Genomic DNA, 26,207 nt, shown 5'->3' on the forward strand with positions numbered 1-26,207 from the left:
GTCGTTGAAATATATCTTTATTAATATCTTGCTTTTAGCTTAGTATTAGAGCGTAAAAGTAATATAACTTGGCAGATTATCTCTCCTTTAGTATATAATAATTTACGGTGTTTTACGGCACTGGGTTTTAATGCCGTTACGCATTAATAACTGCGTCTTTTTGCTGTTGTGGCGGACGGCTTCTTGTCGTCGTTGCAGATAACAATAGTATGTAAAGTATCCAGTAATTCCACCTATTAAACCATTTGAAGCTGAACTCCTAGATAAGCCTATAACTTAGATGCTCTCTCCTCTATCCCTCGCCTGTTGCTACTTGCTGCTCCAACCCCGCAACTTCTCACAACTTTTATACCATCGCCTCCACAATCTCTCTTGCGGACTTTCTATCTCGAGGCAGAGGGCTCAACATGTCACTTACCAAAGACTCAACATGACTAGTCTCATCAAGCTTAGCACGCATCGCCAGCACTTTTGATAGCCATGCCTCCATGTGCACCGTCTCTGAACTGTCCCGGGGAGCCTTGCAGATCACCCAACCACGCTGTGTCACATCGGGCAACGGAGTCTTTCTCAGTAGATATAGCAAAGTTACGCCTAGGGCATAGACATCGCTTTTGGGTCCTCGCTCCAGGTCACGGATGAACTCGCGCGGCACATACCATGGTGTGCCGCCGGTACATAGTTGCCCACCGTGTAGCGAGGCTAGGCCAAAGTCTATTAAGACAGGACCACGTTCGCGGTCGTAGAGAATATTCCCTGGTTTTATGTCGTTGTGCTGGATCTTTTGCCCATGGAGATACTCGAGTGCCGAGGCCATCTCACGAAGGATACGCTCAGCGTCATCAGCTGTGCCGACAAAATAGTGATCATGTGGGCGATTTCTCCACGCATTGAGGTCTGGGAAGGGCAAGTGCTCCATGTATATGGAGTAGAGACGAGCATCGGACCCGAAGAACCTGATGATAGATGGCTTCATAGTGTTAGCATACATATGCGGCTGCGACGTGATTCACTGACATGTTTGACTTTTCTCAAAATCTGTTCTTCGTGCTTCCAGTTCTGGGCCATGGTCGGTATATAAGAATATTGCGACGCCTGCTTGGTCCGAATAACTTTGACTGCAGTATCGCCAAACACACTGTGGCGAGCGCTGAAGACAGATGCAAACCCCTTGGTACTAGCAATGTCCCGCATATGGAGGAGTGAATAGCTCTCGGGTATATCTTGGGCATACGAAGCAACAATCTCCTTCTTGGGATTGCCTTTGGGTGAATTTACAGCTTCATTGGCTCCTCCCGGGGTGGTGACAAACACCGCCTGTCCAGGCTCGAGGCTGATCAAAGGGTTGCCAGCACGAACAAGTTCCAGTTGGACTTTTTCTGTTCTCAAGCTCTGAGAGGGTTGGGTTGGTCAAATACAAGTAAGTAAAGCTACTGCGGTTTGCATGACTCACGCTGGGTGGTTTGCTAATCAACACTATGCTCTGATCGATGCTCCCGGCTTCGGCTTCGGTGCGATACCGTTTGACCGGAGCCTCGATCGGTGCGGCGTCCTTCCTTTTCGACCCGGCCTGCGTTCCTCCGGCTTGTGTTTCAAGAAGGTACCGCCGTCTGAGAACGAGAAAGTCAACGAGCACGGCACCGTCTTCCGAGTAAATCCTCCAGGGCCCAGGAGAAACGAGGTGGACATCGCGGTACTCCAACGTGCGCAGACCCGTATCACTAGTTTCGTCCTCAATTGGGCCGATTTTTAGGGACTGATAGCTCGAATTACGAAGGACAAGGTTGTCACTTGCTGGATCGTAGTAGAAGGTGCACTGGAGGTCGGCGGCCAAGGTGAGGGAAAACCAGGCCGACTTGGAAGTCTGGAGGACGGCAAGCAACTCCCCGGGGCCCCGGCCGAAATGGAACGGCACGACTGCTTCTATATCATCCAACGGTGAGGGGGCCGGCCCGCGTGGAGAAATGACGAGGCGAGCATTTTCGGCTCCCGCCGGTATCTCACTGAGGGACAGGTCTTGGATCGCGACGGGTGCGTCGAGGGGTTCGCGGGCGGCGAGCTCAGTTTGGTCGGCATCATGATCCGCCTTTGCAGGCTCGTCTTTTACGACGGCGAAATGGGCTTCAAAGAAGCCTGACGAGAACGGGTTTGTTGGGGAACCATGGTCTTCCATTCTGAACTTCTATGAACGAAGTCGATTGGCGCTGCGGTTGTGGAAGCTCACAGAGGGGTCGTGTTAGCTCAGTCTGCGTGCAATACCAGGCAGGTCAATGAAAAAATCAGACACCAGGAAAAGGACATTGGCATATGGTCCCCTAAGGAGACCTAGGAAGTCACAATGAATCCAAATCATACTCGAATTTCAGTTGGAGATACTTTTTAATATGTTTTTATTATTTTTTAACCCAGGTTAGTTGTAATATATCTCCATTATTAGAAAGTAGTTAGACATGCTTGCCATTCTCTGTCTCGTTTATTTCTGAACCCCCGCCATCTTAACGCTGTAATGAAATGCTGATGGGGAATGTTCGGACTGGGTTAAAGTAAAGCCGAGGCTCAAGGATCCGCTCCATCACTCAGCTCCACCACCTTCAACACACCCATCGTCATCCATCACCATCACCACCGCGACAGACACCATCAACATGCCGTGGCGAAAACCCCCCCGCGTTAATTTCGAAGAGCAGGCCGAGTATCGGTGGCCGTTTTGGAAGCTTGGCCTGCAAGAAGACGACCTCTTTGGAGACCTCCACGAGCGTTTCAACACTGTTCCCATGTTCATCCAAGACCCCGACGCCTTTCACCACGACGTCAACGAGATCGCACACCAGGCTCTTGACAAAGAAGACTTTTACGCACGTCTCCAGAAGAGGAGAGATCAGAGGGTGGAAGAACTACTGGACATGGAAAACAAAATCGGGGCATTACATCTCTCAGGCTACAACCGACTCACCGACGATCAACGGTTCCATCGTCTACGCCTCGAGTGCTTTGCGAGCCTTGATTGTCTTGTCGCATTTTGCGCGTCGTTCCTTACACCCAACGAAAAGGGCATGAAGCCATCTTTGGGTCAGTTCGGTGCTGCCGCTTGGTCAGGAAGACAGGCTAACCTAATCACAGACATCTTCCTCAGATCCGAAGAGCGCAAAGCCCGAAGCACGCTATTCAAAGGCCTAGCTGCCAGCCTGAATTCCTCGACCCCCGATTCCCGCGATTTAGGACATGCCGATTTGCCTCCGTCACCACCAGAAGGTGATGGAGAGTGCCCGCCTTCGACAACATTGGGAAGAGACTCGACATCGCTGCCGCCCGAACCATGTGCACCTGAGACGCCCATAAGACGAAAGAGGAAACACTCTGTGGACTTTGATGCCGACGACTCGCCGCAAGTGAAGCGCCCGCGCCCGGAATCTATCGACGACCTGGAACACGATGAGGCAGATACATCCGGCGTTTCGGAAGAGACGAATCGTGAAGATGATGTCTCCGAATTCTCTTCCCAACGCAACGAGCATAGCGCAGACAATGCTGTCGGCCAAAACACGGCCATACCGCCAATCCCCGATCCCCGGCCATATTTATCTCCCGTTTGCCCAAAACTCGCAGTTGAACAAGCCTCCCCGCAATCTCCGTCGCGCTCCGACAACAAGACGGGGCAATCGAGTAACCAGGATCCTAGTTCGACTCGACCATCAACGAAACATTATACACCAGAACCAAGCATTGGAGAGAACACCGTATCACCTCAAAGAAGGAGTGACCGAATATCAGCCCGATCCGCAACAAGAGAACTGAAAACATGACATCCGCATACTACCGAATTACTGAACAAATATTAATGACTGTCTTGAGTCCACCACAAGCAAAGAAACGACTACCGAGTCTATGACTCTGATCGGGCATTCATACATGACGGCACCAAGACTCGATACCGTAAAACACCGTAACCTAATTATTTTGACTTTTTGTGGCGGCAACCATGGAAGCATCAGACGGAGGCCCTTCGATCGCTACCGCCATAAAAGGCCAAAGTAACTAGGTTAAGGTGTTTTACGGTCTTAGTTTTTGATTCCGTCGTATGTTGATATCTATATCTTTGGCTGTTATGGCTGGTAGCTTCCTTTGGACTCGCCATTAAAGATAATGATCAGGCGCCCATCAGTCATGAGGCCAGGATACGATCCGGATGCAATTTTGCTATCTCGTGCTGGCCCTTATTTCCACTCCGGGCGACCCGCCCTGCTGGAGAGCAAACAGGCGTGTAGGACTCGCTCAAACGGAACCGAGTTCTCTCGTTAACCAGCCACCACGGCGACCTGTTTTCATCAATCGAGTTCGAAGGGAGCCACCCATCCAGGGACCCTGAGCAGCTCAGAGTTGATGCAGTGGCTCTTCAGGGCCCGAACCCTTTTTCCTGTGAACTACCATTTCCAAAGACAGGCCCCATAGTGTCTCGTAGTCGTTAATGCCCCATGTCGTGCATTGTACGACCTATCGATCAATCTTCCTGCCAACCCCGACTGGTCACTGAGAGGATCTTGACAATGGATCAAGTTTGCATAGCCCCCTTGCCATGCGCAGCTATTTTGAGGAAGTGGATCAAGATAGTTCTAAACGCCAGAAACAAGAGGCAGAAGGCAACGGGTAGGGTGTTTATCCTCCCCTTAAACAGCAAAGGTGGCATCTTGGCCCAAACGCAATAGTAAAGCTTGCACCATTTATTCACCTAGCAACAGCCATAGAGAGTTATTATTCTCGGTTATGGTTTTTGATGATTGGGTTTCAATGCCTTGGTGTGCCAATGACTATTCTTGATCAATACCCGGGGGGTTTGGTGATACATGAATGGTCATCGTCTTGCTCGCGGCCCTTCTCCTTTCCGTTAGCCTTGAATACTACTTCCCCCTCAAGCTCTGAAGGACATCTCGGAGATACATATTGTAGAGATTCAAATGCATCTCTAGCAGCTTTCCGATCTTCTAGCTCAGTTAACCCATCAAGGGCCAAGCTTCAACTATCATAAAGAATACATTGTCAAGACATCATAGCATCATATCCCAATGCTAACACATTGGCCTCTATTTTTTAGCCTTTCTGCTGCCTGCAGCAGAAGACTCTTGCAGCTTTCCAATCTTTCAAGAGAGCACGGCTCTACTTCTTCAAGACAAACATGCCCCCAAACCAGCCATACGCCCTCGCCAGCCGTCTCCCATGCCGTCTAGCCACCTCGAAAGGAATCTTACCCTTGGGGTGAGGCTCATGGAAGTGGATGCTCCTCTCCACATCCAACGTGGTGGACGAAAACTGCCAAACAGAGCCGTAGAGCTTCTCTGCTTGGAAGCCCGTGGCCACCATCTCGTGGAGGAAGTCGTTCCAAAGAACCGAGCCGGGAGTCGAGTTTATCTCGGGGTTGAAGAATAGGGTACGGAATACTTTGAGCGTTCTAGCATCCACGTGGAGTGTTGGTTGAGGATCCGGGTTCTCTGGTTCAGGTGCCTCAGGTGCCGCAGCTGGTTTTGCCGATGAGACGCCCTTGGTTTTGGTCTTGACCTTTGTTGAGCCTTTGGCCCCTGTACTTTATCCTCTGAATGACCCAAAAACACATTTGAAAGCGGTCGGTTCAAGGTGCCAAGGTTGGGATCCGCGACCTTCTTGTCTTTCGTTGGCACCGTCGGTTCAACCCATTCTGCAGTTCTCCGGAGCATGCGCAGCTTCGAAAGGAAGCGATGAACAGCTGTTCCTTGCAGCTCCGGCACCTTGAATCGCAGTTGGTCATCAATCTTGTCCCAAACGGCATCCAGGTTGGCCTCTGCTCTCCGCAACGCATCCACCGTCTCCTTTGTGTGGCGCTTGTCAAAGGGGTAAGAAAACTTGCAACCAGAAGGCTCAGCGAGTCTCCCAACACTGGCCAAGTTCTGCTCCCTGGTGGCGGGAAGAAACTGTTCCCAGGGCTGCCCCCACTGTGCATGTTCGGCTTTGAAGTTATCCGCATGATCCAAGGATACGGTTTCAAATGTCTGAGCCCATGGCTGGTAGAGCTCAAGTTGCCTTGAGCACTGGGCCATGATGGTTTGTTGGAGAAAACAAAACACACCAACCACATAGCCAAAAATCTTCTAATACGTCTTTCTTTCAGTGACTTTTCAAAGAGGGATTTCACACACTTTTCCGTGATCTCAATATCATAGAAAATAATAAGGGCAACTAATCAATTGATAGTAATAATAATCACGCCAGAAAAGAGAGCCCCAAAGCTCCCCTTTCTCGACCTGATTAGTGAAGAAAATAATAATGGTCGAAGGTCTAAGGCCTCTGACTCCTTTTCTATGTATAAGAAATTGCCCAATGGCCCAAAACGGCTTAGCATCTATTTCCCCTAACTTATAGCTCCCCACGAGGCTTTAATACCTATCCTCACGGTTCCCAAAAAGCCTTGTTAAACCTGTCCCCCTTCTTCACATGTTGTTCCTATCGCGCCTCACCCAGCACTATGCTAGGCTTATAGCCACCACAGATCAATTAATTAAGTGTCCCTGCTCTTCTGCTGCTTCTTCATTCTCTCATCTCAGCTCTCTTTTGACACCGCAGCAGGTATCCAAGGCTAAGCAGCGGCGGCTAGAAGCTCATCCCACTATGAAGGTCTTACTATCCCATCAGGGAGGTAAGTAGCATAGTTGCCGGTTAGCAATCGCTGCGTAGGCCGGCCGCGCACCATGCCGAGCCAACTCTTTTCCCCTAGGTCGGCTGATATAATCTTTGTCCCTGCCCTAATCGCCTTTCGCTTCGATATAGATCCCTCATTGGTCTTATAGTCTAAGCAGACGAAATCTTCGGCGCCGCGGATGTAAGGCCCTTCTTCGACGATATAGGGACGCCCGTCTCTGGTTTAACCCCATCCGTAATTAGTTATCATTTGATTAGATGAACCTGATGGCTTTTGCCCCGTAGTCGTGTCTTTTGTACCCTTAGATGAGGAAGGGCTCCTGTTTTGCTAGTACTTAGAGCCGCTATTTGACGAAGGTCATGGCCACTTTGGGGTTCCTAGGGATAGATTCTTGAAAGGTTTGCTCGGGGTCTAAGGCTAATCCTTCTGATTAGAAGGTATAGGAGTCGAGGATTTGTTGGTTTGCTTCTGAGCTTTAGGCCTTAGGCCGGCTGGTTTCGCCATTGGCTTTTTCACTTTTAGGTCGGGCTTATCGTTGTTAGCTGAGATGACTATTCCCTCTTGGTAAATGGGGAAGTTATCTGTGATCTCTACGCCTCGGTTGGTATACCATTTGATTAGTCGCGCGGGGAGGTTAGGAAATGTGACCTTAGAGTTAAGGATTGCAAATGGCCTTGGTCCCTGAGGAAGTTCTATTGCACTACCTAGATTGCCCTGGGGAGTTAGGATTAAGCGGTGGGATTGCTAATTACTAATGTGGCTAATATCCCTCACGTCTGCTGGTATATATCCTCCCTAGTCGGTGTAAAGCTGGTCTCGGGGCACCTTCTAAGCGAATCCGATCGGATTATAGTTGATTAAATCCGCGTAGAGGGACTGCTGTTTCGCTATGACCTTATTGCGGGTGCTCTTGCGCTAGAAGTAACCGTCCTTGATTCCTAGCTCGTCAAAGATTATGGTCTGGTAGATGCCTTGGATCCCCTCTAGGTTGTTATCGTATAGGATATCCCTGGGCTTTCCTCCCTTAGTCCACGAGTCCAGTAGCTAGTCGCGGACTAATAGATCAAATGGTTGCGAAGGTACCTCCTTACTCCCGTCGATGTTTAAGGCCGTGGGAGGGCAAATCGTGGCTAACTCGCTTAAAGTTACTCCTATGAGTCCTCTAAGGGTTTAAAAGAGGCAGAACATGCTGAGGAGACTATATTCCTACTTTCCTCGCTGTGGAGTTAAAGGGATTAAATGGAAGTTGAAGTGGTATGGTTGACCGGCGCTTGTAAGGTGTTCCCGCTAGGCGATGGAGGCGAGCTTTGCATAGAGCTTCTGATTAGTTGATACTGTATCGAAGTGATAGAAGTCGCCCTTGACCCTGTCCTATATGAACGTGGTAAAGTGTTTGTTATACCTGAACCTAAAGAATCCCATAAAGAATCTTCTCCCTCTGCAGGCCTTACGCCACCTTTGAATCCCTCTAAAACCTATATTATGGTTTATTGGGACTCTCTCGTAGTCATCGGGGAGGAAGGGCAAAGGCTCCTCCTAGTCGGAGTTATACTCTGGCTTCTTCTCCTGGATATCGATTTCATACCGCGCAGCTATAATAACCTTCTCGAGGCTATTCCTAAGTATTTATAGTACCGATGAGATTGAATTATTAAGGAGTATCTCCCCGTCCTTCTCTAGGTCTTAGTGTAAGCGCTATAGAGCTAGCGTATGCTCCCTCTATGATATATTATAGGCGGGGTTATTATAGTAGTACCGCTAGAACTCGTCCTTCCCGAGCTTTGATTTAATTAATTGATGACTGTCTGATGCGCTGGGGTATTCGAAGGTGGCGGGGTCCTAATGGTCCCATTCTTATCGTAGCTAAAAGAAGGGCGGCTGCTCGGAGTCGTATAGCTCTTCGATCGTATTAGGGCTAGTCTTATTCTTCTCAAGGAAGCTTCCTACTCCTCTAAAGTGTTTAACCTGAGCCACTAGGTAGGCTATCTTCCCCTTCTTCATGAACCGCGAGTGGTCAATGGGGGCGAAGAAAACGGTCAGTTGCGTGGGTGGAGGCATCTTGAAGGTTCGAAGTGCACTCGGGGACGTGGAGTTGTTGCTCTTGGAAAGTCTTTTCGTTGATTTGTGTGTGGTGTGCGTAGTGTGTGGTTATCGTGTGGTTGCGCTTCATATGATCAAATGGAAGAGGATCGCTTGGTCTTTTAAACTTCGTTGGTTCTGGAGTGCAAAGAGGTTGATCTTAAGGTCGGTTACTAGTCTGCGCTGATCTCGCCGTTGTTGGATAAAGAATCTTGCTTTGTCGAATGGAGGTAGATGTGTGTTTTTGAATAGGTAGAAAGGGGCTTTGTGTTCTGATTAAATGGTCGGTGTGGGTGATTATGAATAGGGAGGGGTTTGCGTCTTTATGCCTTGAGGAAAATAAGTGACGGGCCGGTTTACGTGCGAAGTATAAAAGAAGGTTGGTGTGTTGTTCTTGTCTTGAGAGACTGTCTAGCTCTTTTGATATGCGCGGAGGGTGGCTATGAATTATAGCTCCCCACGCAGAGATCACCTAAATATGCCGCTCCTCTTTCTTCACATGTTTTGACCCTACATGTATATAACTTCTATGTGCTCCTTATTTTCTTATTCTCCTCTCTTCTAACTTTATTACTCTTATCTGCGCTTTTGATTAATTGATTTACCATGTCTACGTAGACTCCTCACGAGATCCTCGCTAATAAGCGACGGAATGTCCTCCCTAACATTTAGACTCTTGCTCGACCTTAGCTTTCTCATACTAACTTCTAGAGGGGTACTTTTTCTTAGTGGAGTGACTATGGCGGGTTTAAGGTGACTCCTATAGAGGCCTAGATAGCTAACCTCCCTAGGGCTAGTTCCTGTATCCTCTCTGCTCTCGATAGCCTTTTTGACCAAATGATTAAATAGGTCTATGAGTGCCTTAAGGTCTGGATCTGTTCTTGCTTTGCCCTTGACCGAGATGGTTTCCCTCTGTATGTCGAGCTCGCCTTTGACGATATGGGCCGTGAGAACCTAAAGGCTATCGCGAAACGTTTCTTTAAGCGTTGCGGCGCTCCCGATGCGGTTATGAGAGAGCTTATTTTGTTGATACCGAATTGTTCCCTCTAGACTATCTATATCCCTGCCGACTTTGCCCATCCTCGTGGATGGTTCTTTAAGCAATTGATTACTCGCCTAGAGCACCGGAAAGCTCTTAGGATTGCCCTCCTCGGGTTCCATAACCCTATTTTCTATCGACACTGCTGCTAGTCCTACTTGACCAATATTAGCTGGAATAAGGAGTATATTCTCTATCCCTTCTTATCTTGCGTCTTAATCAAGGGTTTTATAGGCGGGAAATATGCTAATTGCGTTTGGCACTAGAAGCCTTGCGAGTGGGAGTTTCTGCCTAGGTACTAGCTAAAATCTGCCACTGAAGGTCCTTTAGACTGGCCTCTATAGGGGAAGGATACTCCAAAGGATCCGCCTAATAAGGTTAGAATTGATTAATTAAACCAGGTGTCTTATCCTTGCATTTCTTACTTATACCCTTCCGAGGATGGGAATTAAGAGTAGGACCATTAGCTTCTCTAGGGAATGCGCTAATTAGCTCTTAATGAGAAGGCTAATTCCTCTGGGTTCTAGAAGGGGGTAGATTTTGAGTCTTAGAAGCTTTTCCGCTAAGGGATAAATTTTAAGTATGGGTAAGGCGTTATTGTTTTTGCTTGACCAATAGTGAGGTCTAGCTTTACGTCTATAGTTACTTTTAATTAATTATTTACTCCTTATTCCTTATTAATCCTCTTATTAGTCCCATTATCTAGCTTTTATTCTCCTGCGTAGGTTATGCGTCGAATTTATTTCTTATGAAATAGGGAATTTAGGCGTTATATCTAAATTATTATAGATAGTATCGCTGTTATTTTTTAATATGTCCTGCCTATTTTAGATAGTATCTCTAGTGTCTTAGGCGGTATCCCTAGTATCTAATTAAATAATCTATATGTCCCTCGTAAAATAAATGCCTGAATTTGTTAAAAATTCTGGTGGTTATATTATGGTACTAAAACTTTCTTCTCTATCTCTTCTTCCCTTACTAGAAACCTAAGGGTCCTTATAGGTTTTTAGTGCTACTTTCTTTTCTCTTTATTTCGTTTTAGAGGCTCTTATACTAAGCAGCTTGCTCAGTAGTAAGGCTAAGGAGTTATACTTCTATGTGCATTAAAGTATTTCTCTTTGGATATGGCATTTTACTCTTTTCGCTAAGATCCTCCTCCCCGCTGTCTGTCTTATTACTTTTATTATTACTTTCTTGGCTAACCATTTAATCAGCTGCTAATTTCTTATTTCTTGTCACTTGCATGCTTTCTTTGTTTTTGCTGCCTTTTGGTCTTTTCTTTTTTTCTTCGAGCTTCTTAAGGACTTCCTCTTTATTTAACTCCCCTTCCTACTAGCTATTTTTATCCTTTATAAATTTCTTTAGGTGATCCCTATGGATAGATTTAGTGATCTCATAGCCATCAAGTATCTTAAGTTTATAGTAATTCGCCCCGTTATAATACTTAAAGATATGAAATAGGCTATACCACTTGCGTGCTATCTTTATCTTTATTGACATATTATTTAATCGGGGAATATTAAATCTTAACACTAAATCCCCGACCTTTAGAGGGGTCTTTCTTAATCTATAGATATTCTTCTTATTTTATCTCTTTATAACTTTTGCCCTAAATGCGTTAATCTTTTGCCGCGCTACTTCTATATCTTTACCTTTCCTTTTAAGGATCCTAACCCTCGTAAGGATTAAGTCTTCGGCTATTAATACTTTATCTTAATTAATTAATCGCCAAGTAGGAAGATTAACTTCCAGAGGGTATGCTAGCTCTTACCTGTGGATAAAATAGAAGGGAGAGTATCTATGTGGCGCTTTCGCAGCTATTCTGTCGGTGAATAGCGCTCTTTCTAGGTTATTATACTATCTCGGCTTTCCTTCCTTCTCTAGCTTCCTTAAGGCTATAGAAATTAAATAGTATCCTCTTTTATTAATGCCGTTAGCTTTAGGGTTATATAGGGACGTAATGATACATAGAATTCCTAATTCCTTGAGTAAAGGTAGAAATTCCTTCTTAAATTCGGGTCTATTATCTATAATCGCTATGGAAATTATGCTAAATCGGTAGATAAGGTTAACTACGAAGCGCCTTAGCGCTTTAGCCGTGATCTTCTTTAGAGGAATCACTTCTACCCATCCTATTATATCGCATTTTGCCTCCGCGAGGTACTTAAACCCTTAGTCTAGCGGTATATACTAGTAGTCGAAATAGACCTTGACCATAGGATCAAATGGTTTAGTGTATTAGATGGCCTCTAATGGCCTCTAGGGAGCGTAGGCTTAGTAAGTGGGGCAGCACTATACTGCCTTAGAGACCTGGTTCTATATACCGTTCTAGAAGTATCTCCTCTTCGCAAGGTTATAGGTTACTTCCCTGCCCTTATGGCTACTATTGAAATAGTATGATTTAATTAACTTCTTTTGTATCTCCGGGTTATCTATTACTAGCAGGGGCGAGTCATATTCCCGTTTTAGCTGCTTCCATAGATGCCGTCCTTAAACAAAGAAAGAGAGCGCTTTCTTTTTGAACTATTATTATTATAAATAAGTTAGACCCTTAGGCTTCTTAAAGGTGCATAGGTATTTAGCTATATCTTTATGCTCCTAGGAGTAGACGCCGTTTAGGACGTTAAGTTCCCTGTTAATGTGAATTATATTAAGGTGGAGGTTAATGAAGTCCTTAATATCCCCTTTAACTTGCGTATCTAGTTAATTAGATAGTCCTGTATGCTTCTGTGACAATCCGTTAGCCATGCGGTTCTTCTTTCTGGGTATATGTCTAACTATAAAATCAAAGAGAAGAATATAACTGATCTATCTTAAGACGAGGGAACTAGGCATATTATCTACTTTGCCGTTAATTTGGTGGACCAATACTTACGAATCAGTCTTAAGAACAAAGGGAATGCCATAGATTATGCCCCTAAGGCGGCAAAAGGCATAAAGGACTGCCCTGTACTCTCTTTTTATCGCGTCGTACTTAGTTTCGGCTGGGTTCTATAATCTAGATTTAAACCGGATTAATTTCCGCTTCCCTTTAATTACTTGCATTAAAATATACCCCTAGCCTAGTAGGCTTGCGTTAACTATGAGGATTACCTCCCTGGCTTCCTTAGAGTAGTTAAGAGTAATAAGGATTAGTAGAGCCGTGACCTTTTTCTTTAATGTTTCTATGGCTTCTTTCTGGTCTAATCCCTAGATAAACTCGGCGTCTTTCTTTAATAGGTCTATTAAGGCCTTTGTAATCTAGGCGAACCATTTGATCTATTAGCGGTAATATCCCATAATGCTAAGGAAGGACCTTACTTCCCCCATATTAAGGTAGACTTCCTACTCTAAGATTTTTATAACCTTCCTCTCTTCTAGCTTCCTCCCATAGGTCCCGCAGAGGTAGCTAGTAACTACTGCCGTTTTTCTGTAAAATTAAGACTTCTAACCTATAATCATGTAGCCTAATAGCTTAATATTTACTAGCACTTTATCGAGGTTAATTAAATACTCTAGAACAAAGCGATATATCCCTAGTGCTACCTCCTCCCCACCGTAATCTATTATAGGTCCTCTAACGCAGATATTATCTAGAAAGGACCGATAAACATTAGGGATTAGATCTCTCAAGATTTAGAGGATATTTCGGGTGAACTAGGCGACTAAGTTTATAGCTCCTTGCGGCAACGTGCATATTCTTAGTAGTCTAATTAGCGTTATGAAACTAGTTAGGTCTCTGCTAACCTCTGCTAGCTCTATCTGGTCATATCCTAAGAAGAAATCCAGGAGTAATAATATCTTATATATAGCAAAATCTGCGGAGAACTCATCGTAGCCCGGGGGGATAAGGCTATCCCGTATTGTATGCTTATTTATTAATGTGGCCGAATTAATTAATTGAAATTAACCGTCCTTTTTCTAAATAAGGAAGAATGGGTTTCTATAGGGGCTATGACCTTCCTCGAGGATCCCTCTCTCCATCCGGGTTCTTAATAGCTTAATGACCTCCTTCTCGCACCCTTTGGGAATAAGTATGCCTTTTGCTTGCTAGGCTCTATGCTCGACCACCCTGATAACTTATGGCGGTGCGACTAGCGGGTTAAGTTTTCTATACTCTGAAAATTCCTATATAAGCGCCGCTTCTCTATTATACATAATCTCGAGGAATATATCTAGTTCTTCGCGCGTAAGGGTGCTATTCATTTGATTAATTAGTCCTTAGAGTCGCTCTTTATAGATCTAGGCTTCTCGCTTAATATCTAAGAATTTCGGTATAATCTAATCCCGGTATTTCGAATCTTCTTATAACTTCTCCTTTACCTTTTCCTACTTTTTAGCCTTCTATTCTAGATTACCTTCCGGGGTAGATCTATCTAATAGGATGTTATCTCTTAGGTAGATCTTAATGCCTTTCCTTTTGTAGAGGGTATTAACTAAAATTTCCTTTAACTTACCCTAGTTAGGCGGGTCTTTTCCTTTTTATATCTTATATTTCTTTTTTATCTATTTTCTAATTAAATGGTTTGTATCCTTAAGGGCTATGTAGTATTACCTAATTGTCTCTGCTTTAATAATACTGATTACCTCCTCCCCTGACTCCCGGCTTAGCCACTACAGTGATGTCGAGATATCGTCTAGTTCTAAACCGCTCTTCTAGTTAACCTTAGGTTTAGAGAGAAGGTTAATGTTTATTTTAATGATATATTATTATCCATACCGTAGGTTAGCGCTTCCTACTTAATAGAACCGGCAGCTAGGGTAATTACTTGCGTGTTGCCTAGCTGGCATCTAAGGAGCATAGAACTATCCCTTATCGAATAATCAAATAATACCCTCGCTAAACAAACGAATGGTATACCGAGGATAAAGGGAATTAAGATTCCGCTAGAGGGCGCTACATATATCCTCTATTAGATCTATATATTGCCTAGGTATAGTCGAATGGTTGCTTAGCTAAGTATAGTGATCCGGTCTTAAGAGAAGGATGTTATGGAGGCTCTTATCTTCGTGATATTAAGACTATAGGCTTTTGCAAGTTCTTCCGAGATTATATTCCCTTTAAAGCTAGTATCTACCATAGCCTCTACCACCTTACCTTCTGCATTATTAAGTCAGACCAAAATCCGGGGTAGTTCTTGCGACTACGCAACTATCTTGCCCTAACCTTCCAGTATCAGTCCAATGGTATTAATTATCTAATTAGCCGTTTCATCATGGTCTATAATAGTTCTGGTTTCTCCTGAGGTTTCCGTGGTATTCCTTTGCACTTCCACAGTCCTAGTTGCTTCCTAGCTCGTTCTTATATTAGTTATTATAATATAGTTACTGGGTTAAAGGTCCTTGGTGTTATTATTGGTCTATTTGGTTCGGGGCTTGTCGTTAATAAGGATTATATTGACTCTGGCTCTCTCGCTAATCTTAGCCTAGTAGGCTTCTCCTTAGTCTTACTCGCTAACCTAGATCACGTTCATGCCCTAAGGCTTCTAATCAGATAGTCTTTATGTCTCCCTGATAGTATATAGGGCCGGCTTGATGTAGGTAATCTATTCGACGCTATTAGTAATATCTCGATAATCTTTAGCCACTTCTCTTCTAAGCTATGGCAATAGCGTAAAAAGCTTATCAGCGGCAATAGAAATCTTCTTAATTTAATACTTATCTCTTAATTCTCGTAAAATAGAGGCCTACTTCTCCTTAAGCGTCTAGAACCTCTGGTTCTTCTCCTTATCAATAGCTATAGGCCTCTCTACTAAGGTGGATTTCCGAATTGGCTATGCTGCTTCTTAAACCTCGATAATATCTTTGATATAAACTCTTTTCCTTGCATTTGCATTAACGGCGACTATAGTTGTAGTGAGCACCTAAGGCGTTTCTAATCGATCTAAGGGTAAAAAGTTTTTATTGACTAAGATTATATTAGTGGCGGTCCTCGGTGGCGGGTTCTAATTATCTAGAATATCCTAGTTGCCTTTCGTAATGTCTATGGGTAATCGATTAAATCCTTCAGGGGATTTATACTGCGGTCAATAGAGGCTTATAGCTTTAGGGTTCTTTCGCATAAAATTATCGATTACTATGTCCTCTTACTGCGTCGGTTTAAAGTTGATTCCGGCGCGGTTGTGCTATTCCATCCATCTAACCAGGTGGAACATATCTGACTTCGGGAAGCAACTCAGCCAGTTATAAACTAGCTTCCTGATTCCAAACTTCCTAAAGATATAGACCAGATTCGGCGGCAGCATCTTATCGCTTCTTCCGAGGAGGGCAGCTCCACCCTAGGGGTCATAGCTCGCAATTCCATTGCTTTTATCGTAAGCGAGGTCAGAGTAGTTATTCGGGAAGTGATTTCTCCTAGTGCAATACCAGCACGCTAAGTCACTCTAGTAGAGGCTTCGCCCAGACCTATATGCCGCGTTCATATAGAAATTCTAGTAGTCTTACGTCTAATCAATTAATACGATATTTGTCCTAAAGGGCTAAGGCATTCCCGAGGCCGCTTGCCTATTATATTCCCTTTCGATGATCTACGCGAGCTAGAGCTATGATTCTTGACCTTTCGCAACATTAATCGCGAGTTAACTCAGTTGTGTAGTCAATTGGTCTATCTTCGAGCTAGAGGGCTCTTCGGGATCTTTCTTAAGGATCTTCAGGGCTTTCGTCGCTTTTACTAAGGGGCTTAGGCTCCTTAAAGGGGTTGGGGCCCAGGTGACTCAATAAGTATCATCTTCGGTCCGAGGGCAGTGGGTCTTCCTAATTTTAATCTTATTATCGCAATACCGTTTAATCATTTAAGTGAGTTTATGGTACTTTATAGCTGTGATATCGCGGATGTTCTTATTATGCTTCTCGCAGATACCCTCGATGACTTCCTCTGGAAGCGCTTTATAGATAGCCCGGGACTAGGCCTTAGATTCCTTCTAGTTGCTATTGACCTGCCTAAAGAGGTACTAGTGCCTATTTAACCATTTAACGATAGCATAGAAATCCACCTTTAACTAGGTCTCATTAAGCATTTCTAGTTTTTCCTTGATGGTCTTAGATTAATTAGAGTCCTTACTCGCAAAGGACTCCTTTAGATTCTCTTAAGCAGCTACCTATTTAAGCCTATCTATAGCCTATCGGACCTCTTTCTTAATCTCCGGGTTAGAGTATAACTCAAAAAGCGCCCCTCTCTTATCTTCGGGGATATTTATAAGGTTGGCCTGCTAATTAAAGACCCGGAGGTATTTAGTCATATCCTTTCCTTTGAACGGAGGAAGAGGGTTAAGCGGGATAGCGAAGGAGGGACCAATTAATCCTTTAGTTAAGAGTTATACTAAGAGCTTAGTGACCTCGTCGTTGCTTTTAGTAGCTTTACTGCCTTTTGCTTCTATGCTCTGGCTAGTATTAGACTTATGCCCGTGGTCAGTAGATTTATTATTCTAGGCCATTTCTGTAGTTAGAGTAATGGTACTCGTAGTATTAGGCGTTTAATTAGATGGTTTCTAGGAGCTTAAGTCTCTCGTATTTAAACCTCTTTGCTAGGGAAAGTAAAAAGGGTTTATGATAGGTATCTTCTTAAATATCGTGAGGACGAGGACGAGGGCTATAAGGGTCTCGCTTCCTATAGCCACCCAAACCAGGATTCTAATAGCTAAGACCTTCTATTACTACTTAGTAAGGATATCCTTAGGTAGATTAAGGAAGGCTAAGTCGCTTATCTTATTAGGAAATAATGCTTTCCGTGCCAGCCACAGGTTAGTAATATCCTTCTTTTCCTTATTTATCGTAGGCGGATTCCTCTGTCTCCCTATATTCGCTTTTTATGAGATACAAAGAGGATCTATTTTAATCTTAGTCCCCAGGGGAAGGTTTAATCAAATAGTTCTACTAAATCTAGATCGAAAAGGGGTAGAATTTATTCGCAATTAGCATTCCTTGCGACTAAATGACTTTTCGGGGTTTCCTTAATCGCCCACTTCTTAACTTCTATATCGGTTCCTAATGCCTCGCGCCTTTTGAGCTAGTAGTAGTAGTTATGTTTATAGTTTATCGATTAGCAGTATAGAAGTGCGCTCTCTTATTTAATTAATTAGATCACCTTCGATGATATATCCTAGTTATCACAAAAGCAAGAATATCGAATATCCTATATGGGGGCACTAGATTTATTAGAGAAAATAGAATATACCAACCATATAGCCAAAAATCTTCTAATGCGTCTTTCTTTTAGTGACTTTTCGAAGAGGGATTTCACACACTTTTCCGTAATCTTAATATCATAGAAAATAATAAGGGCAACTAATTAATTGATAGTAATAATAATCACGCCAGAAAAGAGAGCCCCAAAGCTCCCCTTTCTCGACCTGATTGGTGAAGAAGATAATGATGGTCGAAGGTCTAAGGCCTCTGACTCCTTTTCTACGTACAAGAAATTGCCCAATGGCCCAAAACGGCTTAGCACCCATTTCCCCCAACTCAATGGACAGATCACCGAGGATCTTGATCACATGGGCCGATACCAGCACATCCGCCTCAGGGCTCGCCTGTAGTAGGCGCTCGAGCTCATCCATGATGTGAGGTAGACCGATCAGGAAGAGGTTATACTCGTCTTCCCACAAGTTCTGCAGGAGCCAGATCAGATGCTCCTCGGCCTTGCTCTTCTTGACTTCAGCCCTCTTACGAAGCACTATGTTTGTCGAGTTGAGATCAGTTGGGGGGTCGCGAACAAAGAACTTGTGCATTGGCGGCGAAGAGGCGACCACCATCTTGAGCCTCTCCAACGGGCTCTTTGCCGTCGTCTCGAGAAAGTACCTGAACCGCAGCAAAGTGACCATGTATTCTTCTGGCAAGTCCTTTCGGGCGATATTTCTGCCTTGTACTTGTCCTGTAGGTTGCGAAGATGCTGAGCTTGTCGGTGAAGCTCAGTAAAGGCCTCAAGGCTGATGTAGGCATCGGTGAGCATGGTCCCAGTGACCCTAGCCCAGAGAAGATGTTCCCGCAGTTTGTTAGTCACGGGGTGCGAGCGTCCTTGGCTGTCTTTGAGCATCTCTTGTCGGTGGTCCTTGACCTCTAGGAACTCCTGAGCAAAGTACGCGGGATCCTCACGAAGTGCCCAGACGTGATCCTCTGCTGCCGACTTCTTGGCCTCGAGGAGAGACTCGACTCTTGCCAGATCAAGACGTACTGGGAGTCTATACGGAGCTTCTGCGGCCATCGCCGACAGGTTTGCGAACCCAGATGTATCATTGTCTGTCTTGAGGGGAGGCTCTGGCTGAACAGGATATGCATCGCTGATCAACTCGGCTTCCGGGATCTCGTGGAGGATCTCATGACAACAGTCGACAAGAAATTTCATCAGGCGAGCTTGCACCTCGAGAATAACAAGTCCTTCTCCCGGGAGGAACTGCTTTCGCGTGTGCATCCACTCAAAGGCATTAGGATGATCCTCTCACGCGACTAGTTTTCCATATCCTTCTGTTGTAGTAGTCCCGTTGAGAACCATGACATGATTGTTGAGAAAGATGGGAACCAATGCTCTGGAAGCAATACCGAGATGCACAGAGGCGTTGTCTGCCGCAGCGAACGCGGGAGGAGGATGACGTCCTCTCGAATTGAGGAGTAGCGGCATCACTTTCGGTTGGGTGAGATCCTCCTGGTTGATATAGGGCCACATGAAGTGGTCCTTGTATCTGGTACCTCTCTCTCTTTGCTCCTTGGACTCTTTTCGCACGGCTTCAAAGTCTGGACGGTGGGAGGCTGACATTCCTGGCCAAGCGTTGAGAAGAATCTGTAGTCTCTGCTGCCTTGTCTTCTTGGACCATCTCTTTTGGATCGTGGCCTCATGGCGCTGAATAATTTTGCTCAAAGTGTCGTGCGCAGCGAAGATCTCGCAAGTGTTTCCCTCGGCCTCACGTCGAACCTCCGCTGCTGTGGGCATTTTGGGAACCGGACCTTTAATCCCCATTGCATCGAGGAAGCTCTTAGGGTTGGACCAATTGACTCCGGCGAGTTTTCGATCATCAAAGTCTTCAGGATTACCTAGTTCTGGGTCAAATTTCCAGGGATTAGATCGGAAATCTTGTCTGGGTTCCATGGAGACATTTGAACGTGTCTCTATCCGGTTAGGTAGGTAGTTGAATGCCGGTGGGGAGCGTGGGTCGGTCTCGCAAGTTGTGGGGGTGTATCACGTGCCCTGTCACTTGGAGGTTTATTTTAGCGAGGCAGGGGTCCCTGACAGTTGACAGCCACTAACAGCCAGGGTCTGCCACTCTGCCTCGGGGGCTTGCTCCGCCCACCTCAGCTCGAGGTCTAGAATCCTCAGCCCTAGCAGCCATCGCGACCAAATTACCTGATTGGTATCGAGGCGTCGATACGTGGCAGGCTAAGCCCGTTGCCCCGTGACAGGAAAAAGCGAAAAAGGGAGCAAAGTGGTTGCAGAGGCGGTGTCATATTGTGATGCCCGCCAACGTGATGCCCAAACTACCGTCTTGGCTCTCTAACCAACAGCGTATCACAGACGTCTTCTTTGATACTCCTTGTTCACAATGGCCTTGGCAGCGTCGTTTCTGTGACTGAGAGAAGCGAATGTGGGTTATACAAATGAATGGGCGGCGCCTTCTCAATATGTTTGAGACAAGGTGCATTACCTGAAGCAGGGCGATCTTGTGCCCACTTCAGCCCTTTCCCTGAATCTAGCGTTGGACCCTTGATTTCTCTCGTCGTTTCTGCAGATTTGCCTCTTCATTCTCTTCGCTTTGCCTGGTCTTGTTGTGGATAATGCAGAAGCATTTGCGCAGGGGCTTGCACAAGACCCTCCTACTCACACCTGTACTCCTTGCCGCGCTTGTCTTTCTCCATCTTCTGAGCTACGCCAACAGCAATATCGAAGCCGAGCCAAGATCAGCGGCGGCCAAGACGGTCAAGAAATGCCAAGTCTCTCCTCCCGACTCGGCAAACGAGACGCATTATCACTCTGCACTTTTTATCCCCAACGTGATCCATCAGATTTGGAAGACAGCCGATGTCAGCACCTACCCTGCTGAAGCATCACACGAGTCTTGGAAGGCGGCCCTTGAACCCTTGAACTACACTGTCAAGCTATGGACCGAGGACGATGTCGTTTCGCTCATCAAGACGAACTACTCTTGGCTCCGGTCGACCTATGAGAGCTATCCGGAGAACATTCAGCGGGCAGATATGGCCAGACTTGTGGTGGTTCATGCAGAGGGAGGCGTGTACGCGGATTTGGACGCCTTTTTAATGTCGGTCGACGGACTAATCTGCCTGCAACGTCTCGGCTTCCAAGAACTCTTTCCTCCCACCGGAGACGGTGCTGGGATAAGCAACCACTTCTTCATGGCGGAACAAGGGTCGAAATTTCTTCTATGGGCGCTTCAGGAAGCCAAGCGTCGCGGCGGCGCAGCATCAAGATGGATACTTCTGCCGTATCTTCAGGTCTTTTGGTCGACAGGTCCGATGATGATGACATCAGCTCTTCAACAGTACCTATGGCTGAACAACGAGAAAGATTGTAATTTGGGCATCTTTGAAGACCTTTTTGGGGACTCTGTGGTTCACCACGCCGCGGGACGGTCGTGGCAGAGGCTGGATGGGCAACTGTTGAACTGGACGGCAGATCATGTGGAGTTGGTGACCAAATGGTTAACTATTGGGTCGTTGGCTCTGGCTCTGGGGTTCACGTGCGTGATAATTTGGCGGCGTCGCTTTTCAAGGCGAGTCAGCTTGTATTAAGTAGTTGGGGAACTGTGCCATGTCATCGCGGGTGGGCCATTCTTGTCTCTTTTTGTTCATATACATTGTAAATCAGCAGGCATTCTTCATTCCTGCAAGCACGTTGTAAGAACTTACGATTCTCTATCACCACTACGTGGGGGCCTAGTCTCATCAGGACGGCCAAAGGATACACTCGTCATCCCGAGGATTGTACTCTGAGAGAAGTCGAGTCCGCTCACAGCTGTGGCGTTTCTGTATTGATACCAGCGATACTCGGCCTGGATAACTCGACCATAACCACGATTCGGATTTTAATTAGGTTATGGCCTTTTCGTGCATTGGGTGTTAATGCTGGCATGTGTGATACATGTGTTTTTTGTGGTTATGGCTGATGGCTTCGTTGAGAAGCGTCACCAACTTCACACAACGATTCGGGCTCTGGGAGGGCATTTGCGGAACTGTTGGATGAGTTTAATCATGGCCTGGCCACTGTAATAACAAGCTTGGACATGACTTGGTTATAGGAGAACCTCCAACGCTCAGCCTAATAGAATAGACTTCCAAGAGCACGGCTTAAAAGGCCTGCAAAAAATCGAAGACTGATGGATCTTGGCTAATCCAACCCTCTCGGCCACAGTTTCTGCATTGGTGTCCTCCTTCCAGCTCAGCATCAGAGCCCAACTTGTCGGTGAGGCCGAAACATCCACGTCAGTAATGCCTCACGCGAGAGGCGTATATATGGTGTCGAAACTCTTATATCCCACACCTTGGACGAATGTCTGCAGCCACGGGCCTTGTGTTTTGGCGTGGGCCAGCTCCCAGTAGAGATTTGCATGTGAGTCGCCGTCGACGCGGTATTTGGGCGATCCGTCCGCCTTCCGTTCGTCGGCATAGTAGAATCTTCACGTCATTAGTCTCCCAGGCGCGAATTCTGGAAGCGGATCGAGGGCTTACTTGTATCCACGGTCTTTGTACGCCGCCGAGGCCACCCAGATCATGTGAGCGGCGCCCGACTTGCCGACGCCCTGGGCGAGAAATCTCGGGAGGGTGGCGACGTTGAGGACATTGCCGGTGTAGATAAAGGTGCGTGCGGCCGATGCCGGAAGCTGTGCAAAGCCCGAGACGGCCTGTTGCGCGGCGATAAAGGCACTGTGGATGTTGATGGTCGTGTCGACACTGAAGTCGGCAAAGGAGAGGGCGAAGGGGTCGTCGGCGGGGGTGAAGTGCACGGCGCTGACTGCGATGCGTCAGTCGGCCAGCGATGGTACCGCGGGGGACGAGGGCTTACCATTGTAGATGACGACACTGGGGATGCCAAACACCTTCTTCACTTTCGTAAAGGCATTGACCACATCGTCGGTCTTGGAGAAGTCGCTCGGGATGTTCAGCTGGCTCTCGGTGCTGTCGCCCTCCTTTAGTGAGCGGGCGGCAAGGGCCACCTTGTAGCCCTTGGAGGCAAAGGTGCGGGTGACGGCCTGGCCGATATTAGGACCTGCGCCGAGGATGAGGACAACGGGGGATTTGGCGGCCATCGTTTAATGCTGGATCGACCAATGATAAGTTACTTGGAAGTATTTCGTACTTGGTTGTGCCTCAAAAGGGGAGAAGTTAGGCCCAAGTCCTATTCAGCATGAAGCCTTCTAGCTGTTATAACTAGCCGAGTACTTGGATATAGTCGTACTTATAGCACTCTGTACTCTTACTTCTAGTGGCATATGACTCGTATGTTAATCCTTATCAAGCTATAGCACGTCATGGCCGTCTTTGATGTGATAGAAACATGCATCATACTGCAGGTTTCAGCCGGAGCCTTTTGTCAGCCAAGCAATTTGTCAGCCCAAGCAATTTGTCAGGCGGAGAGTAAAGAACGTCTCCTCCGGTGGCCGAACGACTAATCATAAGCCCTAGCTCTGTTAAACGTGGGGGGGAACATGGAAGTGTGGTGTTTAATCAAGCAATGATGCTAGTCGTTGCTCCTATGGCCAAATCATTCCATCTACCCAGCATGACCTGCCCACAGCACTAAATATGTTCCTCGAGGTCAAAGGGTCAGATAGGGTAGCAGCTGTTGCTAAACGCCAACTTGCCTATGATATGGCACTGGAGTGAGAGGCCAACGTACTCTTCACTCTTGTAGGGCTCCACAGCCAATCCTTGACAACAAGGCTTACACTAATAGCTGCTCATATTCAGATGGGCAGCTGAAGATGTATGCCACTCACCCGATAGAGCCACCCGGGTCAGGAGTAGAGCCTAGGTATGTCATGGCCCAAAGCATTTCATGACCAACGGCCTCAATACCTTTTAACAAGGCGCTACTGCGTATCGTAATGGCAGGGATTGGGCGAAACGGCAGAGCCAAGGTGGCCAGGGACGAAGTCAATAGCCTAGATCGAAGCCTCACCAGCGTGGTATCAGCTGCAGTCAGAGCATCCTCCCTTTACGACTCTGGCATTTCTGCAGATTCAGGCCTCGCTGAGCAAACAACAGATTGGACTTGAGGATTAGTCAACGAGTCGTGAGGGAAGAAACCGCATCTGGTAGTTCAAAGCAATTCATGACTGATCTAGAGATACAAGGCACTTTTTGTATCCGGAGCGCGCGCAGGGGAGATACAAGGCGCTTGTTAGATTCCGGAGCGCGCGCCTAGTACATCCGGAGCGCGCGCCTGCGTCATGAAGGATTATAAACCATCTAATCTGATTGATAAGATAGATAAGATCTGCTAGAATGCTAGTAGCATCTCTATATAAATGGTACATCTCAACCCGTTATTCCAGCTAGATGCTCATGCCCTCAACCCGCTCTATCAAGTCATTTACCGCTTCATGGTAAAAAGAAAAGCCTAGTAGACCTCACGATATCAGCGATTATCCTGTCTCAACATAATAGTTTCCTGCCAGCCAGCCCGTCACCTCGATCCGTGCAACTCTCACAAAGGACGCACAATATGACTAGACTGAATGGAAAGACGGCTGTCATCACCGGCGGCGCTACCGGCATCGGCCTCGCAGCGGCAAAGCGCTTCATCGAGGAGGGTGCCTTCGTCTTCATCTTCGGCCGCCGACAGGAAGCGCTCGACGCGGCTCTGGCCGACCTTGGGCCCAATGCCCGCGCGGTAAAGGGCTCAGTCTCCGATCTGGCCGACCTCGACCGACTATACGCGGCGGTGAAGGCTGAGCGCGGAACCATCGATATCGTCTTTGCCAATGCCGGGACGGGAAACCAGCTTCCGCTCGGCGAGATCACCGTCGAGCACTGTGACGAAATCCTCGACACCAATGTGAAGGGTTCGATCTTCACGGTCCAGAAGGCGCTGCCGCTGATGGGCCAGGGCGGTTCAATCATCCTAACCGGATCGAGCGCTGGCACCACGGGCTCCCCAGCTTTCAGCCTTTACGCCGCGAGCAAGGCGGCTGTGCGCAACCTCGCGCGGACCTGGGCGGAGGACCTGAAGAGCACCGGCATCCGGGTAAACGTGCTGTCGCCCGGGCCGACGGCGACCGAGCTCGCGAAGGAAGCGCTGGGCGAGGAGGGCATGAAGGCCTTCGCCTCGCTCAATCCGCTCCAGCGTATGGCCGATCCAGCGGAAATTGGCGCCGTGGCTGCCTTTCTCGCGTCGCAGGACAGCAGCTTCATGACCGCCAGCGAGGTTGCCGTCGACGGCGGCCTCGCGCAAATCTGACGGGCTACGCGCAGCCGGTCGTGGCAGGCTCGGGCTGTTGCCAGATACCTGAGAACGAGGGGCTGCTTGTCTATTTGACGATAGAGGGCGAAGCGGGACGCAGCTTAGGACTACAGTTCAATGCCAGCTGAGCTTCTGACATGGTGTCTTTGCTTGCCTCCTTTCGTAGAGCTCCTCCCGTAGTCGATCTTTATACGAGGAAGGTTGCTGCTTCTGGAGGCGCAGGAAGCGATGCCGCCGGAGCAGAACTCTTTGGGCTAGAGTTTTCAGGTTGCCTTCACATCCACGTTAGCACAATCAAAAATCCTCCACGCGTGGCACATACTAGGGGCGACACTGATACTGCGAACTTGACCAATCACACCAGGAGGCTAGTTGCAGAATTGCTTGTCTTGAATACCAAATGGAGTTGTGATTACCTTGACGGCAGCCTGAAAACACAGGCCATAAGGGATATGTTTGAGGCGTTGGTGTGACACTGCCGGCCACTGGAGGTTACGCAGTTGTAGCACAGATATTAGTAAAGAGGCAGAGGACGCGAGTTAGTAAAGCAAAGATAAATTTAAATATTACTATATGAATTTGTAAGGATTTAACTTGTAAAAGGTGAAATTGTTACCCGTTTCAGTACAGAGCCAGCGGCTGCTCGAGGGGGCACTCCTTAATGTTTTGTAGAAAGACTCCGCTCTACCGTATCACCAGTTGAAACAAATGGAAATGCACACTATATGGTGCGGTAGCTACTAATTACCGATAGCCTGAATGTGATGCGTTCATTGTGGGGGCGATAGCCTAGCCAGAGCTCTTCATGGTGATCATGAGCGTTTTGCCTGGCCTGCCAGGGTCCTCATCGCGTACATGGAAGGTTCTTTTGACCAGGTTGACCTGAAAAATGAGTGCCTCCTTTCATCCGACAGTGAAATTGTCTCAAATATTAGAGGACCTGCTTTATAGGCATTGGCGAGGGACCTTCCCCTGACACGTCTTGACCTTATGCAGAAAGTCAAACTCGATGAACAGGTTGATATTAAGGCCTCGGGCTT

At 46.9% G+C, this 26,207-nt stretch overlaps 6 protein-coding genes across 6 annotated transcripts; 2 read left to right on the forward strand and 4 right to left on the reverse strand.

Moving 5' to 3' along the window:
* Positions 1 to 346: 346 nt before the first annotated feature.
* NCS54_01234600 (Protein kinase domain-containing protein) lies at positions 347 to 2,173 on the reverse strand (the record flags this gene model as incomplete). The annotated part of the gene is made up of 3 exons (XM_053157583.1): positions 347 to 970; positions 1,018 to 1,392; positions 1,454 to 2,173. The coding sequence occupies 3 exons, from the start codon at positions 2,171 to 2,173 to the stop codon at positions 347 to 349; spliced, it is 1,719 nt and encodes a 572-aa protein (XP_053013558.1).
* A 472-nt stretch (positions 2,174 to 2,645) lies between these two features.
* Positions 2,646 to 3,803, forward strand: NCS54_01234700 (Hypothetical protein; the record flags this gene model as incomplete). Its single annotated transcript, XM_053157584.1, has 1 exon — positions 2,646 to 3,803. The coding sequence occupies one exon, from the start codon at positions 2,646 to 2,648 to the stop codon at positions 3,801 to 3,803; it is 1,158 nt and encodes a 385-aa protein (XP_053013559.1).
* Positions 3,804 to 5,151: 1,348 nt separating this feature from the next.
* Positions 5,152 to 6,065, reverse strand: NCS54_01234800 (Hypothetical protein; the record flags this gene model as incomplete). Its single annotated transcript, XM_053157585.1, has 2 exons — positions 5,152 to 5,550; positions 5,604 to 6,065. 2 exons carry the CDS (start codon positions 6,063 to 6,065, stop codon positions 5,152 to 5,154), a joined length of 861 nt encoding a protein of 286 aa, XP_053013560.1.
* An 11,827-nt stretch (positions 6,066 to 17,892) lies between these two features.
* On the reverse strand, positions 17,893 to 19,683 carry NCS54_01234900 (Hypothetical protein; the record flags this gene model as incomplete). The annotated part of the gene is made up of 4 exons (XM_053157586.1): positions 17,893 to 17,905; positions 18,222 to 18,557; positions 18,626 to 19,149; positions 19,204 to 19,683. The coding sequence occupies 4 exons, from the start codon at positions 19,681 to 19,683 to the stop codon at positions 17,893 to 17,895; spliced, it is 1,353 nt and encodes a 450-aa protein (XP_053013561.1).
* A 2,515-nt stretch (positions 19,684 to 22,198) lies between these two features.
* Positions 22,199 to 23,011, reverse strand: NCS54_01235000 (Hypothetical protein; the record flags this gene model as incomplete). Its single annotated transcript, XM_053157587.1, has 3 exons — positions 22,199 to 22,379; positions 22,434 to 22,716; positions 22,768 to 23,011. The coding sequence occupies 3 exons, from the start codon at positions 23,009 to 23,011 to the stop codon at positions 22,199 to 22,201; spliced, it is 708 nt and encodes a 235-aa protein (XP_053013562.1).
* A 1,418-nt stretch (positions 23,012 to 24,429) lies between these two features.
* On the forward strand, positions 24,430 to 25,164 carry NCS54_01235100 (Hypothetical protein; the record flags this gene model as incomplete). Its single annotated transcript, XM_053157588.1, has 1 exon — positions 24,430 to 25,164. The coding sequence occupies one exon, from the start codon at positions 24,430 to 24,432 to the stop codon at positions 25,162 to 25,164; it is 735 nt and encodes a 244-aa protein (XP_053013563.1).
* Between the last annotated feature and the right edge of the window lie 1,043 nt (positions 25,165 to 26,207).

This window comes from Fusarium falciforme, chromosome 10 (genome assembly GCF_026873545.1).
Source record: "Fusarium falciforme chromosome 10, complete sequence".
In the NCBI taxonomy this organism is placed as follows: Eukaryota; Fungi; Ascomycota; class Sordariomycetes; order Hypocreales; family Nectriaceae; genus Fusarium; species Fusarium falciforme.